This window comes from Dipteris shenzhenensis, chromosome 25 (genome assembly GCF_047967505.1).
Source record: "Dipteris shenzhenensis isolate YYH24624 ecotype China chromosome 25, Dip_SZ_1.0, whole genome shotgun sequence".
In the NCBI taxonomy this organism is placed as follows: Eukaryota; Viridiplantae; Streptophyta; class Polypodiopsida; order Gleicheniales; family Dipteridaceae; genus Dipteris; species Dipteris shenzhenensis.
The window spans coordinates 46,622,987-46,637,691 of NC_141620.1; the positions used below are offsets into that span (position 1 = coordinate 46,622,987).

A 14,705-nucleotide genomic window follows, 5' to 3' on the forward strand; every position below is an offset into this window, starting at 1 on the left:
CCGGCTCGGGAAGGAGTCGTCCCCCACTTTCCTTGCATTCGGACAGCCCGCTCGCGATTTTTCAAGTGGGAACGGAGTCCCCCCCCACTTTTCCTGTGGGGCAGTCCGCTCGTCATTTTCCAAGTGGGAAAGGAGTCCCGTCAGCCTATGTGGCGAGTGAGAGTCTACGTGGGCTCCAGGTCAAATGGGCTCCAAAGACTTGGGCGTTCTTGGGTGTGAGTGTATTTGTTGCGTTTGAACGCTGGAGGAAGAGCTGCCATGACTGATTCTGGTGGAGACTCTGAGCTTCCCAACGAACAGGCCGTTGCAGGTCGATGGAGCATGCTCCGATCAGAACTCAACCAGTTTTACTCCAAAATTACTGAGCTCGAAATGGAATTGAGCGAGCACTCCCTTGTCATTTCTGCCATCCAGCCCCTCGATCCCTCCCGTAAATGCTTTCGCATGATCGGTGGCGTGCTCGTGGAACGCACCGTCGGAGAAGTCTTGCCCGCGGTTGTGCGGAATAAAGAGGGGCTCCAGGAAGTCATCGGTCGGTTGAGTGAAGCCCTCCAGCGGAAGAAGAAAGAGCTAGCAGAGTTCGAGGCGAAATACAAGATCAAGATCAGGAAAACCGATGAAGCGGTTGGCAAGGAGGAGGATCGCAGGGAGGGGACTGCACAGGGGGTTCTCGTTGGTCCTGCCGCAACTTAGCGAAGTGGCCCGGCAAGTTTCTATTGTTCTTCCCAGCCTCACTCCTGAGGAAACTTTCTTGTCCGGTATGCAACTTCGCTTTCACGTACTGATTTCATGTAAGAGAAGAACCTAGGCAGGGCACCCTCCATATGCAGAAGAGGGTGCTTTCTGTTGCGCACCACCCTTGGGAACAGTAATCGCGACACCTCATTTCAAGACGTTCTCCAACTGTGCATGCGTAGGATATTTTGTAGAGACACATGTGGAACTGTCTTCTTTTTTCATTAGGTTAAATCAACACGAGCATTTCTGCACTTTGTCCACTTTTAGATCATGTATATTGTTGTCAATGAGAACTCAAAGTTGCTGCTATATCTTTTGGAGGATTTGATGTACTCGTTGTTAGGCATTTCATTAGAGGTGAGCATATGGAGATTTTGGCATAGATTGGGCAGTAGATGAATTCACACCTCGAGGAGTGGGTGAGGGTGGATGCTCTGAAGACTCTCAAGCAGCTAGAGATAGGGCAAGAACTTTCTTAGCCTATGACATCTTCTATTTATACCTTTTTTACTTTTTTCCATTTGCTTTCACATGATTGGGTAAGAGTTTAACCATTGTTTCCTGTACTACTTTTTTAAAAGCTGCAGTCTCGTGATTGGGTAGATTTCAATGATTGTTTACTCTCTTGCCTTTTGGGTTTGATTCCATTTTGTCTTCTCGTGAGTTTTTTTGGCTTGCTCGTCTATTTGTAATACATTTAACATTTCTTAAAACGTTTGAGCTTGTTGGGCTTGATTCCATTTTGCCTTCTCGTGAGTTTTTGGCTTGCTCGTCTATTTGTAATACATTTAACATTTCTTAAAACGTTTGAGCCTGTTAGAAGAGCGTCAGGACAAAGCTTTTATTTGAGCACCACTAGACTATTATGAGCTAGTAGAGCATTGGGTTGGGTGGAGGGGGGGTGGAGAGGGGGCTGTGAGTTAGGTTGTGCTTGCTATTATATGGTATATAGCCTCTTATATCATCTTTGATTTTCCTGATGCTCTTCAGGATGTTACAGATTGAGAATTGCATAGCAAAGCTTTCTTAGCAGAACTCTGGTTCCAAGACATCAGCAAGGGAAGCCCTTTTTTGTTGAGATGTTTAGTAATTGGCAGGATGGTGAGAATTAGTTCTTTTCAGATGTTTTGCATACCCTTACTAGTTCTTTGTTCATCAAATCCTTGCGCCAGATTAGGAATAATTGCCTGTGGGCGGTGGGCATAATCAAGTGCCTTCTGAAGTTGGGTATTGGTTTGTGATTGGTATGAATCCTTTTGAGCACACCATCAATATAGACTTACTGTCTTTCTTACCACTTTGCAGTTTACTATTTCAACGGTTTCTATTGTGGATCTCCTCAGTACTTCCTTTAAGACAGACGCATTAGTTAAATGATGTTGCAAAAACACGGATTGCATCATTCAAGAGACCATACGACTAGTGACAGATGTGGTTGACCCAGCTTCTTTGGCCATAGCTTCAATTTTGTCCAATGAGCTAATTAGGGACTCCCCCTGTCAGGGAGGTTTTGAATTAGGTACTCCCCTCATAAGTCACGCTTTGCATTGTCAGTAAATCTGATACCTTTGATAGGGACACGAGATTACATTGGCTCCAAAAGTCTGACGAGGTGGACCTTGTCTTGTAGCTGTAACAGTAGTAAAGTTAAGTTTAGTAGTCAGCTCAACAATGGGCCCTATTAGTTTATAAAAGGTTCACAATAGTTGTTGCTTCAGTATTTTTGTACATGCAGTAGTTTTTAGTGGGTTTTCATGAGGGCATGCCATGTGCAACCCCTGTCAATATGTTGGAAAGGTCACCTCCCCATCGGTAAGCTCCCATATGAGGAGAGCATGGGGGAGGTGGACTTAGGGCAAGAGCTACCACATGCGCATCTGTTTGGATGCCATGTGGGCAGCATGCCCAGAGGAAAGAACATGGACTGCATCAGGCCTGGGGCAAGAAGATAGCGCAGTAATGGCGGGGTATCCCAGGAGAGAAGGCGAGCCAGGTGGCGGAGCTTGTGGGGAGGAATACGACCTGCAGCAAGTGCTGTACATCGCGCAGCATGGAGAGGGCAGCCATTGTTTGAAGGCTGGTAGGGCTGGTCACAGCCAGCTTACCAGCCTAGAACATGTCTAGACTATGGGGGGCTGGACCCCTCAATGTTTAGAGGGCATATGCCCTGGTCTTATAGCCCCACAGGGCAGTGGGGAGGCAGGGCACAAGTCGGCCTGCATAGGGGCTGTGCCCCTGCCTTGGAGTGTGGGCGAAAGGCCGTGGAAAAGAGAGCCCCAAAGGGGCATTCATAGCAGGTCAGGTCAGTGCCCGGTCAGCCTGTTTGGGTTGGCCGTAGGCAGCCTGACTGGTCGGTTTTTGCAGCCCCTTGAGGGCCTCCAGGCCCTCATTCACCATATTCTGGAGCAGCAAACAGGAGCAGCAGGAGCAGTAAAGACCAGCACTCTTGGAGCCTATTCTGGAGGACCAAGAAGAGTTGGAAGGCTGCAGACCTAGCTTAGCAAGGTGCTGCCCATGTAAGCTGATTCACAGGCAGTAAGGTGGAGAAGATCATTCTGGACAGAAAGTCTACAGACACTCGAGGTGGAGCATGCAGGCTCAAGTCTAGAGATAGCAGGCAGATAGGAGAAGTACCTTGTGGTAAGATCAGAGGACCACACCATTGGTGGGACTCTGGATCTCTCTCTTTTGTATTGTGTCCATAGCTTTGGACAGAAATATATTATTTTGGTGGTTTCTATATCGGGCTGGTTCATTGTCTATTGATAAGTCTGCACATCTATGTGATGCACATTAAGTTAAGAAGTTAGTGATCCCAAACCCCACACCACACTGTGTGAGCTCGTGGGCTATTGTATCAGTCTTCCATTGTGCGTACCCTCTGTTTGTCGATTTCTAACATGGTATCAGAGCCCAAGTAGGAGGCTCACAGGTGTGGGAGCTTGAAGGCATGGACCTTGCTGAAGGACGATCCTGATTTAGAAGCTCTTGGGAATTGACTTCCATGACTGGTGGACAGTTCCCTTGTGAGAAGGAGGGTGACTCAGGTTCAGTCAGGTGCGTTTAGAGTTCTGGTCTATGGAAGGTTGAGTTTGTTCGACTTTGTTGTGTGGTTTAGCAGCAGAGATGTCGATCTTAGAAGTCTCTTCAGCCCCTGCTCTCCCTTCCTCCTCCCGCGGATTTCTTTATTTCACCATTTGTAACTTTGGAGAGTTTGGGAAACTAGATGGGCCAAATTACCCGATTTGGAAGGTGAAGATCCGGAGTCATTTAGTGGCTCGGAAGCTGTGGAAATTGACAACGGGAGTGGAGGCGAAGCCGGAGAATATTGGTGGACAAACATGGGAAGATACTCATGCTAGTAGGTGGAGAGGAGCTCGAACCTTGGGGAAACAGAGATGCCCATGCCTTGGCATTGATCATAGGGACTACGGCGGACTCTGTGCTTCCTCACATCCAAATGGCCGAGACGTTAGTAGAGGCGTGGGTCATTCTGAAGGACGTTTATGAACACATCCCGGATCTTGCTTCTTTAGCATCAACTCTACAACCTAGATATGGATGAGGGAGATTCGGTACATGACCACTTGACGAAGGTCACGGTGCTGAGGGATCAATTGGCATCAGTTAGTCAGAAGGTGGACTTGTGCCATTTGGCCTTGATGGTAGTGAGGAGGCTACCTCGGAGCTTCAAAAGCTTTGTTACGACTGTGACAGCAGAACAGAGGACCAAACCTCTGACTTTTAAGGAGTTGGGTCCATTACTGCTATAGGAAGAAGCTAGGGAGAAGCTCTACAATATCGACAAAGATGACAAGGCATTGCTGGCGAAGGATTACACTGGCAAAGGGAAGGGCGAGCCTAATGGTGGCAAGTCCAAGAAGGATGACTCTGATGACGAGGACACTTCCAAGAGGAAGTAAAAGAAGAAGTGATTCTATTGTGACATGCCAGGTCATTTTGCAAAGGATTTTAGAAAGAAGAAAGCGGATAAGAAAAACAAGAGGAAGGAGTCCGACTCAGATAGAGGTGACACAAAAGCCAAAGCTAATGTGGTAATCGAAGAGCTGTTCTTGGTGACATCTCCGTGTGTTACTGAGGTCAGATATGTTGACCTAGAAACCACAATGATGATGTTTGACATTGAGATGTGGGTCGACGACGTGTCAGAAACCTTTGTGAAGGTGAAGGACAGCATGGAGTGCTTGGTATCTTCCAGGTGCATGGCTGTCGATACTGACATAAGGGTGGATTCCATGGAGTGCCTTGGGGTTTCATGTTCAGATGGATGATGTACTTATGATGGGGACAGCACATGATTACACAGGCTATTGGTATGTGCCTTGATGAGGTGCATGGTTTGCTTTCAGAGTAAGCACACAGGCAGTATGTTTTCTGGTATGTATGTACTTGATGCTCTTCATTTTAGCCCTTATAGCATGCTGTGGAGAGAATCTGCTCTTCAACTGTCTCAGGTAATGCGAGATTGGAACGAATTGGCCTTCTTCGAAGACAGAAGGGGGAGTGAAGAGTACCTGCTTGTGCCAAGAGGTGCTACCAAAGATGGACCTGTGTACTAGGATGGTGTGCGAAAGCTGAACCGGACCTTGTGGAGTAGGAGCCATTGGGTGAAAAGCCAGGAAAAAAGATTTTGACATCGAAATGTTCTAGAGGACTACAACCAGGGAGTTACTGGAGCATTGTCATCGACGTGTTGGCATTGGGCCGAGATGTGTTGGTGAGAGGGGGTGTTGGAAAGGTCACCTCCCCATCTGTAAGCCCCCATATGAGGAGAGCATGGGGGAGGTAGACCTAGGGCAAGAGCTGCCACATGCGCATCTGTTTGGATGCCATGTGGGCAGCGTGCCGAGAGGAAAGAACATGGACTGCATCAGGCCTGGAACAGGGCAAGAAGATAGCGCAGTAATGGTGGGGTATCTCAGGAGAGAAGGCGAGCCAGGTGGCAGAGCTTGTGGGCAGGAATATGACCTGCAGCAAGAACTGTACATGGCGCAGCATGGAGAGGGCAGCCATTGTTTGGAGGCTAGTACGGCTGGTCACAGCCAGCCTACCAGCCTGGAACATGTCTAAACTATGGGGGGCTGGACCCCTCAAGGTTTAGAGGGCATATGCCCTGGTTTTATAGCCGCACAGGGCAGTGGGGAGGCAGGGCACAAGTCGGCTTGCATAGGGGCCGTGCCCCTGCCTTGGAGTGTGGGCGAAAGGCCGTGGAAAAGAGAGCCCCAAAGGGGCATTCATAGCAGACCAGGTCAGGGCCTGGTCGGCCATAGGCAGCCTGACTGGTCGGTTTTTGCAGCCCCTTGAGGGCCTCCAGGCCCTCATTCACCATATTCTGGAGCAGCAAACAGGAGCAGCAAAGACCAGCACTCTTGGAGCCTATTCTGGAGGACCAAGAAGAGTTGGAAGGCTGCAGACCTAGCTCAGCAAGGTGCTGCCCACCTAGGCTGATTCACAGGCAGTAAGGTGGAGAAGATCATTCTGGACAGAAAGTCTACGGACGCTCGAGGTGGAGCATGCAGGCTCGAGTCTAGAGATAGCCGGCAGATAGGAGAAGTACCTTGTGGTAAGATCAGAGGACCACACCATTGGCGGGACTCTGGATCTATCTCTTTTGTATTGTGTCCATAGCTTTGGACGGAAATATATTATTTTGGTGGTTTCTATATCGGGCTGGTTCATTGTCTATTGATGAGTCTGCACATCTATGTGATGCACATTAAGTTAAGAAGTTTGTGATTCCACACCCCACACCACACTGTGTGAGCTCGTGGGCTATTCTATGAGTCTTTCGCTGTGCGTACCCTCTATTGGTCGATTTGTAACACAATAATCCCGTGCTGGGCCACTTCCGCAGGCGTGTAGAAGGGTCTCAAGTGATGATGAGAAATATGTGTTTCATCTAGGTAGGTGGCAATAACCGTTATGAAGTTGGAGCAATGAGTGGCTCTAGGACTTGGAATTTATTATCTTACCATTCACAGCTTGTAGATGTCACATGCATCCCTGCACTTGGTTGCTAGGTGACACTCTGGCTACATCAACAAGTGCATTATAGTTCCCTAATAGGAGATTTTGTCGTATGCTGTAACCCCTTTGTTAGCCCTTGTTCAGGGGCAGTCAGGCACAAGCTACGTAGGTCAGTCTTTCAGCCTTAGGTCAAGTCAGAAGATCAATCCTTGTTCACGGGTACCCACAGGAGAACAGTAGGATAGTGTTTCCATCTTAGGATTCTAGGTAGGTCTAGGTCTCAGCCTAGGATAGGAGCCCTTTTGGGCCCCTTTAGGGCTGAAGACAATGAGGAAGAATGGATCGGGGAAGGGCTGCCTTTATAGTCTGCCTTGCACCCCTACCTAGGCTGCCTATGGGGCCAAGGGCCCAACCAACCAGCCCAAACAGCCGACTAAGAAGTCCGCCAGTTTGGCTGGCTCAGCCCACATCCCCCTATAAATAGGGGGCCTACAGCCCTCATTTGGCATTCAGTTCCTCCCAGCCTTCAGCACTCCTACAGCTCCCATCCAGCCTCTTGTGTGCAGCCCTGAACACCTCCAGAGTTGGCCCTGATCAGTCTCAGCTTTTGGCCCTCAGTTCAGCCTGTCTGGAAGGTGTATATACAGCACCACAGTTGAGGATTCGGACCAGCAAATGGACTAAGGTTTGGGTGCTGTTTCAACAGCTCTTTACAGTTCTCTTTTACAGTTTTGCACAGCTCATTTCTGAGCTCTATATCTCAGTCATATCTCAGCTCTCTCTTAGATCTATTACTCCTAGCTTTCACTCTCTCTGTCATGCCGTAACCTTGCATACCGGTGGACAGCACAAGCCTCTTCCTTGCCTTGCAAAAGTGCCCTACATCGTCAGTGTGGACAGCATCAATGTCATGTGCATGGTGTACCTAGGGTTGGATAGCAGGTGAGCGTGGGTTATGGGATAGCATAGGGCTGGAGGGCTATATTTAGCCGAGATTGCTATATATAGAGATTGATTCATATATAGTGCTCGCTTTATATGGAGGGAGCTATTCATAGCATTGTGCTATGTATAGCGCCGGGACTCTGGCCATCTACATGGTGGATCATAGGTGATGTATCGAAGGTCCTCTGGATGGGCTCAAGTGGTATGGGACGCCTGGGTTAGATACAGGCCTATGGATGAGTCGAGCTGTAGCCCACGTGCTCGGGGGTGGTCGGGAGGATCGAGGTGCCTGCGCTATGATTCTGGTTGGATTGAGGACGAGATTCTAGATCAGTGATAGGGTCAGATCTTGCGGGGTCGTGTCATTTGGTATCAGAGCCGTCCTATCACAATTGAATTCAACGCGAGGTATGCAGAAAAAATGTCTTCTAGGTACGCTTTTTGAGATTGCTCTTGCAAATCTCAATTTTCGCTCATGTATGGGCTGAATTGTTGGCTGATGATGTGCGCTCATGTTGGGAGAGTTGTGGAAGAGATAGAAGTCCATAGGTTGTGTGCTACGTGTTTGGAAATCGTGATTCCTCGAGAAGGGTAGGTGATGAGAAGACTTGATGCTTTCAGCAAGAGATATGAGGATGGATCGTTTCTGACATATAACTTCCCACGCTTGGGTTGTGTGGGGACGCGTGATTGGCTGTGTGGGGACGCGTGAGAGTGCGTTGGTTAGGGAAAGAATTCGCTCTAGGTTCTCAAGGATGAGATTCCTACCCTAGAGACCTAGATTTGTTGCAGTTGAGAAGTAGGAGGAAAGAGAGGGCGTTCATAAGCCAGAGAACGGCTTGTGTAGGAGATTCGGGCATTAGAGACAAGGGCGATATGATTGGGGCAGGCGCTTCTTTGGGAAGGAGTGTGGCCTGATTTTAGCGCATTTTGGCTATTTTTGGCTGGCTGGAGAAAAGTGGGACTAGATCTATTAAAAGCAAGACTGTTTTTTGGTCAAAAAAGCAGGTTGCTTTTTTGTTTTTCTCTAGCAAGGAAAGCACTTGCTCTAAATCAAGCACCCACCCTAAATTCACCTAGCTTTTGATGGCCCTTCCTGGCTATTTATATACTCGGGATTCCTCTCTCTCTCTCTCACTTCAGCACTTCAGCGCATGAAGGCGAATTTCGCACCCTCTTTCCATCTGAGATCAGCCTATTAGATTCCGCCATCTTTCTTGCTGTCCTCTACCCGCCTTTTTCCTTGATTCCATGCAGCACCAGATTCTCTTTTGCTAGTGTGAAGAGCACATGTTTGGACGCAGCTGTTTTTCTTCTAGTCCCTTGCGAGATATTTTCCAGGCGTGGAAGGACATCTAAGTAACGAGACACCTATGTTGGATTACTGTTTTATTGAGATGGAGGACGAGGCTACATCGGAGATTATTCCTCGAAGACCTCATGACTTGCTATGAGAGATGGATTCTTTGATGGATGAACTATGGGCAGCTCTTTACTACTATAAAAACCCTCAGTACTAGAAAAATATTAAAGAAGGCTCATGCTGTTCTAAATGTAGACAGCTTGTTTTAGAGTCTTTATACCGCTTTTGAGTTATGGAGAAGCGATGAAGAAGTTGAAATCCTCAGTTTTGACCGACACCTAATTATTTTTTGCTCGACTGGATCTTTTGAACCACTCTTGGTTCAAGAAGCTCTCCAATTTTGTATGAACTATGTTCTAAATTGTCTTGTTATTAAATTGACAGAGTTTTGCTTAATTTGGTTTTGATTTGTAACTAGGTGGCATTTATAATTTGATTGGTTTTTTCAAATTATATAACGTGTACTTTTGTTCCATATATCTTGAAGTTTTTTAGATATATGGTACATTAAGGATGCCTTGAGTCTTTGTTACATCTTAAACGAGACTTAACTAAGACAATTGGATTTCCCTTTCTCGTTACACTTCGATGTGATTATGAGTTATGACGTTCCTTCGAGTTACCGTTGGACATATGAAGGTTTTTATTGATTAGACCACGATGCGTCTTGTTGGATACCTTCTTTGAATCATGATTCATGTCCAAAGGCGGGGTCATTGTGATTCTCACTCTTTTGGCCCGAGGTCATGGATAGTCAAGATTCAAGAGTTGTTAGGGATGCTACCCGCTTGTTTTCTTCTTTGACCTATTGGTTGGGGTAATTTAACACAAGGGGATGATATAATCACATTAAAAATGGGATTGAGAACGGATTTGCCACCCTGACTCAATCTAGGATGGTCTGAGTAAAGAGGGATTGGCTACCTTGATTCACTCATATTGTCCATTGAGTTTTTTATTTGCAGTATACTTTGGTGGTATGGAACACTAAGGTATGTTACATTTAAGATTCTCTTATGTGGTGGTATAATCCAGCTCAAAACAATACCCAAGGACCTCTAGGGTGAAGTACAAGTAGGATGAATTGAATTGGGGGCAAACTGATTATATTTTTTACGAGGGCTGACTAAGATTCTTTACCCGGAGAGAAGCCATGTATTTTTTTTGGGTTCAACCCTGGAGCTCCATAGTCTAGACTCAATCTCGGGGAGGGTTACCACATCTCTTTTGATGATGGTCTGTCAGTGCCTTGTTTGAAACTTGATGTTCCTAGATAAGAGATCCTAAGAATTGGATGATCCTGTGATCGGACCGGTTTATTGTGCACAAGCTTATACAGGATATTCGATAGTGGATCTTGTTTTAAGAGATTTCGGATTGTATGTTTCCGTAGTCTTTGGATCGCATAGGATGTTATTCTTGTGATGGTTGACTATATACATGTCTAGAACAGTACCATTGACTAGATATAGCCAACTGAATTTTTACAGATTATCTTCATGTAGGGGCATTTCGAGGATAGATCAGGGGGACCATATCTCTGGTCAGGATTTTGCCCATTGATACTTCCATGGAGATTCTTCCATCATGAGTTATGAACTGATACCTAATTGTTATGTGATGGAAAGTCTGTCATGTAAGAATTTGAATTACAAGGGTACCGTTGAGGGATTTTCAGAATACTAAGTAATTCAAGAATTAGGGTTGATAGAAATTGCAACCCAAAAATTGACCTTGAGGGGCTCAATTGATGGGGTTGCTCGAACAATGATTCCTCGATCTCAACCTAAGATTTTGAGTTCAAGGATACTCAATAGACAAGGTTGATAGAATCATTTACCTTCAGGTATAGCTTTTACCATGCTTGTGTATGGGATATGTTAACGGAACTAACTCTGTGGATTCAGGCGTTATTGGATTTCTCGAGGAGAGTACTCGATGATACGTAACCTTGTTTAGATTGAGAGATTTACTTTCCTTGGGTTAGTTATCAAAGATTGTGGCTTTGGCCTTAGATTCTCTTTGATTTGAATCTCATGGAACGTATAACATACTCAAATTGATAGTCAGTATTAGTTATTGGCATTGACTCATCTTCACAGAGAGTTTTCGGGCTTTCTAGTGAACTCAGGAGTGAGTTCTTAGAGGAAGGGGAGTATGTCATGTGCATGGTGTACCTAGGGTTGGATAGCAGGTGAACGTGGGTTACGGGATAGCATAGGGCTGGATGGCTATATTTAGCTGAGATTGCTATATATAGAGATTGATTCATATATAGTGCTCGCTTTATATGGAGGGAGCTATTCATAGTATTGTGCTATCTATAGCGGGTTTTCTTTTATGTAGAGGGAGGGCCAGTGCTATTGTGTAGTTTAGTTGAGCGCTCCTCAACTGATGGATGGGGCTTGGACCTAGGCGGGGACTCTGGCCATCTACATGGTGGATCATAGGTGATGTATCGAAGGTTCTTTGGACGGGCTCAGGTGGTACTGGACGCGTGGGTTAGATACATGTCTATGGATGACTCGAGCTGTAGCCCACGTGCTCGGGGGTGGTCGGGAGGATCGAGGCGCCTGTGCTATGATTCTGGTTGGATTGAGGACGAGATTCTAGGTTAGTGATGGGGCTAGATCTTGCGGGGTTGTGTCAATCAAGGTCTCGGTATTGGTTGGAGTTTCCTCTCAAGTCATTGGGTCTGCAATGTGTGTGCACATGTGTACTCTTCAGAAGTGCGTTTCCGTGCTTTCTCAAAGAGTGTTTTTTGTATCTTTTAGTTCTCCAAGTATAAAGCAAATTCTTCCTTGATTGGGAGAGGCGGCCCGTAGTGGGTACTGGAACCCAATCGGTTGTCGACTTTATTCTCTCTTTACCCTCATCTCCTTTCTCTCTACATGGTGCATAATGCTAATTCCTCGCTAAAGGTTTAAAGAAGATCTTGTTGTGATTACACAATCAGATTACCGTTGCAAAGTTAGATTGCTATCAGAACTTCGGTCTGTATCGAGCTTGACTACCGTGGGTCTATGGTTGTGTTGAGATTCGGAAAGGACACACAATCAAGCGCCATGGAAGGTTCGGGGAAAGACTTTAGATTTGAAGACTATGAAGAGAAGAAAGACAATCAAAATGATATGATTCCACCTAGTGCTCAAGAAATGATGGCGAATCTTCTGGAGCAGAATCGGGTCCTCCCTACAACAACTCAAAGAACATTCAACCCAGCTAGAAGAAAGCAGAAGATAGCTGAAGTAGACAATGCATGGAAGAAAAAGATGCAGAAAAGCCGTTGGAAGAAAGAGGAACCACATATTTTGAAAAGTTGCTCTTGTTGATGCGTGAGGAATGCAAAAATGAGGAGGCATTGCGACGCGCAGAGATCGAGAGGTGATGCTTCTTCAACACAAACATATGTTAGCCACTATGCAGGCTAGTTTGAGCATAGCAACAGTCACTGCCACAGCTTCGTCATCGACAAAGGTAACACCACTTACCTAGCATAGTTGCCAGGAGTTTCTGAAACGGGAGGTTTCAAACAGGTTTCATACGTTTGAAACGGGTTTTGAAAAATGAATGAAACGGGTTTTATTCGGAATGTGAAAATATGTGCATTCATACCTAGGGTATGCATCATGCCATATACAAAAATGTGCAAATAAAGATTGTAAGTGACTCCATAGTGCAGACATGATACAAAAAACATACATATCAAGTATAAGCACCATACATATTGAATCCTGATCATACAAAAAGCTAGTCATCAATGATCATACATTATACATACTAGAGTACTCAATGTTCATCTTCACACATACATACTGAATGATCATACATATTGATAATTGAATCGTGATCATACTGATCATACATACTGAATACTGATAATAATAAAAACTAGATTCATCACTGAATCTCCCAAGACCTCCATGGTGATGGACCATGAAGGTAAAAAGGTCAAACTACTAGAATCCAGAGTACTATCTATCAATAATAAGTGACAAAGTCACAAATCAAAAGTCAAGCCTCATCATCAATGTTAGCATCTTCCTCCTCAACCGAATCCATGTCCTCATCAGTCGCCTCCTCACTGCTACTGGAACTCCTAGAAGACTCATAAAAAGCATCCTCATGAGATGCAGGTGCAATCGAAGTACTGGCACTAGCTGCTTGGGAGGATCGGGTGTGGTGAGATGAAGCCATGATCTCCTCGTACGACATGGCGTAGATATCCCTTTCCTTAGGTGGAATCACCGGCATCTCCTTGCACTTTGTCATGTCGATTTTGTAGGGATTCACCTGCCGAGGCTCAATGGGGTAGTCCGTTTGCTCGAGCAATCGTAGATTGCAGTGGCAAAAGACCAACCTCTCCAATTGCAAAGTGGACAATTTGTTCCTCTTCTTCGTATGGAGTAAGGCCCATGTACTCCAGTTTCTCTCACAAGGTCCAGAGCTACAGTCTTGTGAGAGAACTCGCATCGCTATGCGTCTCTGAAACAAAACAAGAGACATTCTCAGACTCTACAGTTTAGTGGCAACTTCCAATTGCTAAGCTATACCCACATGTTTTTAAGTAATAAGAAAGTATTGCCTCTAGGGTTAAGTATCACCAAGTGGGGTGCCTCAATGCCAAAATTTTCCCACCAAGAAACTGCTGCTAGCTAAGTCTCCTCTCTCTGTGCATTGCGTGATCCAAAAACACCGCTTCGGTTGCAGAAAAGAAGACGCTCATCCTCCAGCTTCAAAAGCAGGTCATCATCATCTCCCACGATCTTGCTCATATAAGCTGGCCACCCATCCTCTAATTCTCTATCGAGATATTGCTGCTCATTCCTCCATAGATGATGAAGGATATGAGCAACAGTATGGATTGGCCTATTAAACCAATCCCAATGCGTGTTCCAGATCTCCTTAAGGTCTTCAATCCTTCATAAGAAATTATGAATCAAAGGCAAAACCGATAATGTTTAGAAAAAATGAAAACATAGATTAAAGGGAATTCTTAGCATTGCCACTTTGCTAATTGGAAAAATGCTAAACTTCAAAGGATGACTCATGAGTACGGGATACCTATTTGCAGATAGGTGAGTACACACATCAAGGGCTTCCCCCACTGTCCATGAACTCATAGAGAAGCCCAATGGTACTCCCCTCCATATTTGTCAATCAGAGAACGCTGTACATGGGGTTCATTGTCTTTACTAGAGCTGCAACCTCCTCCCACCATGCATCTCTCATGACCATGCGGCTGAAACCAATTGCTTTGGGCTCATTCCTATCCCCCCATTGCTGCCAGTCACGGGAAACAACTATACGCAGCAAGCCATGCCGCACTTGAACAACCCTCTCCAACGTTATGAACATATAAGCAAACCGTGTCTTCGAGGGCTTTAAAAGGTCGAGGTCACTATTTTCCCTGAACGTGCTCAAGACCTTGGGTCTTTTGGTTACAAAATTTACATGCTCAAAGCTTTAGAAAATATATGAGAAACCCAAGGCAACTTTGCCATGTCCTCAATGGCAAGATCCAAACTATGAGAAGCACATGGTGTCCAAACAATAGTGGGAAACTCATCCTCAAGCATCCTTCCCATGGACACACAATTGGAGCCATTATCTGTGATCACCTGCACCACATTTGCTACACCAATCTCAAGAATAGCTGTGCGCAAATGAG

The 14,705-nt window shown here is 45.7% G+C and overlaps 2 protein-coding genes across 2 annotated transcripts; one reads left to right on the forward strand and one right to left on the reverse strand.

The window, feature by feature from the left end:
• Nucleotides 1-204: 204 nt before the first annotated feature.
• On the forward strand, nt 205-989 carry PDF2 (prefoldin 2). The gene has a single exon (XM_087396665.1). It carries the CDS (start codon nt 259-261, stop codon nt 691-693), a length of 435 nt encoding a protein of 144 aa, XP_087252791.1. The 5' UTR covers nt 205-258; the 3' UTR covers nt 694-989.
• Nucleotides 990-13,048: 12,059 nt separating this feature from the next.
• LOC147885962 (uncharacterized) lies at nt 13,049-13,519 on the reverse strand. The gene has a single exon (XM_087396256.1). It carries the CDS (start codon nt 13,505-13,507, stop codon nt 13,049-13,051), a length of 459 nt encoding a protein of 152 aa, XP_087252382.1. The 5' UTR covers nt 13,508-13,519.
• Between the last annotated feature and the right edge of the window lie 1,186 nt (nt 13,520-14,705).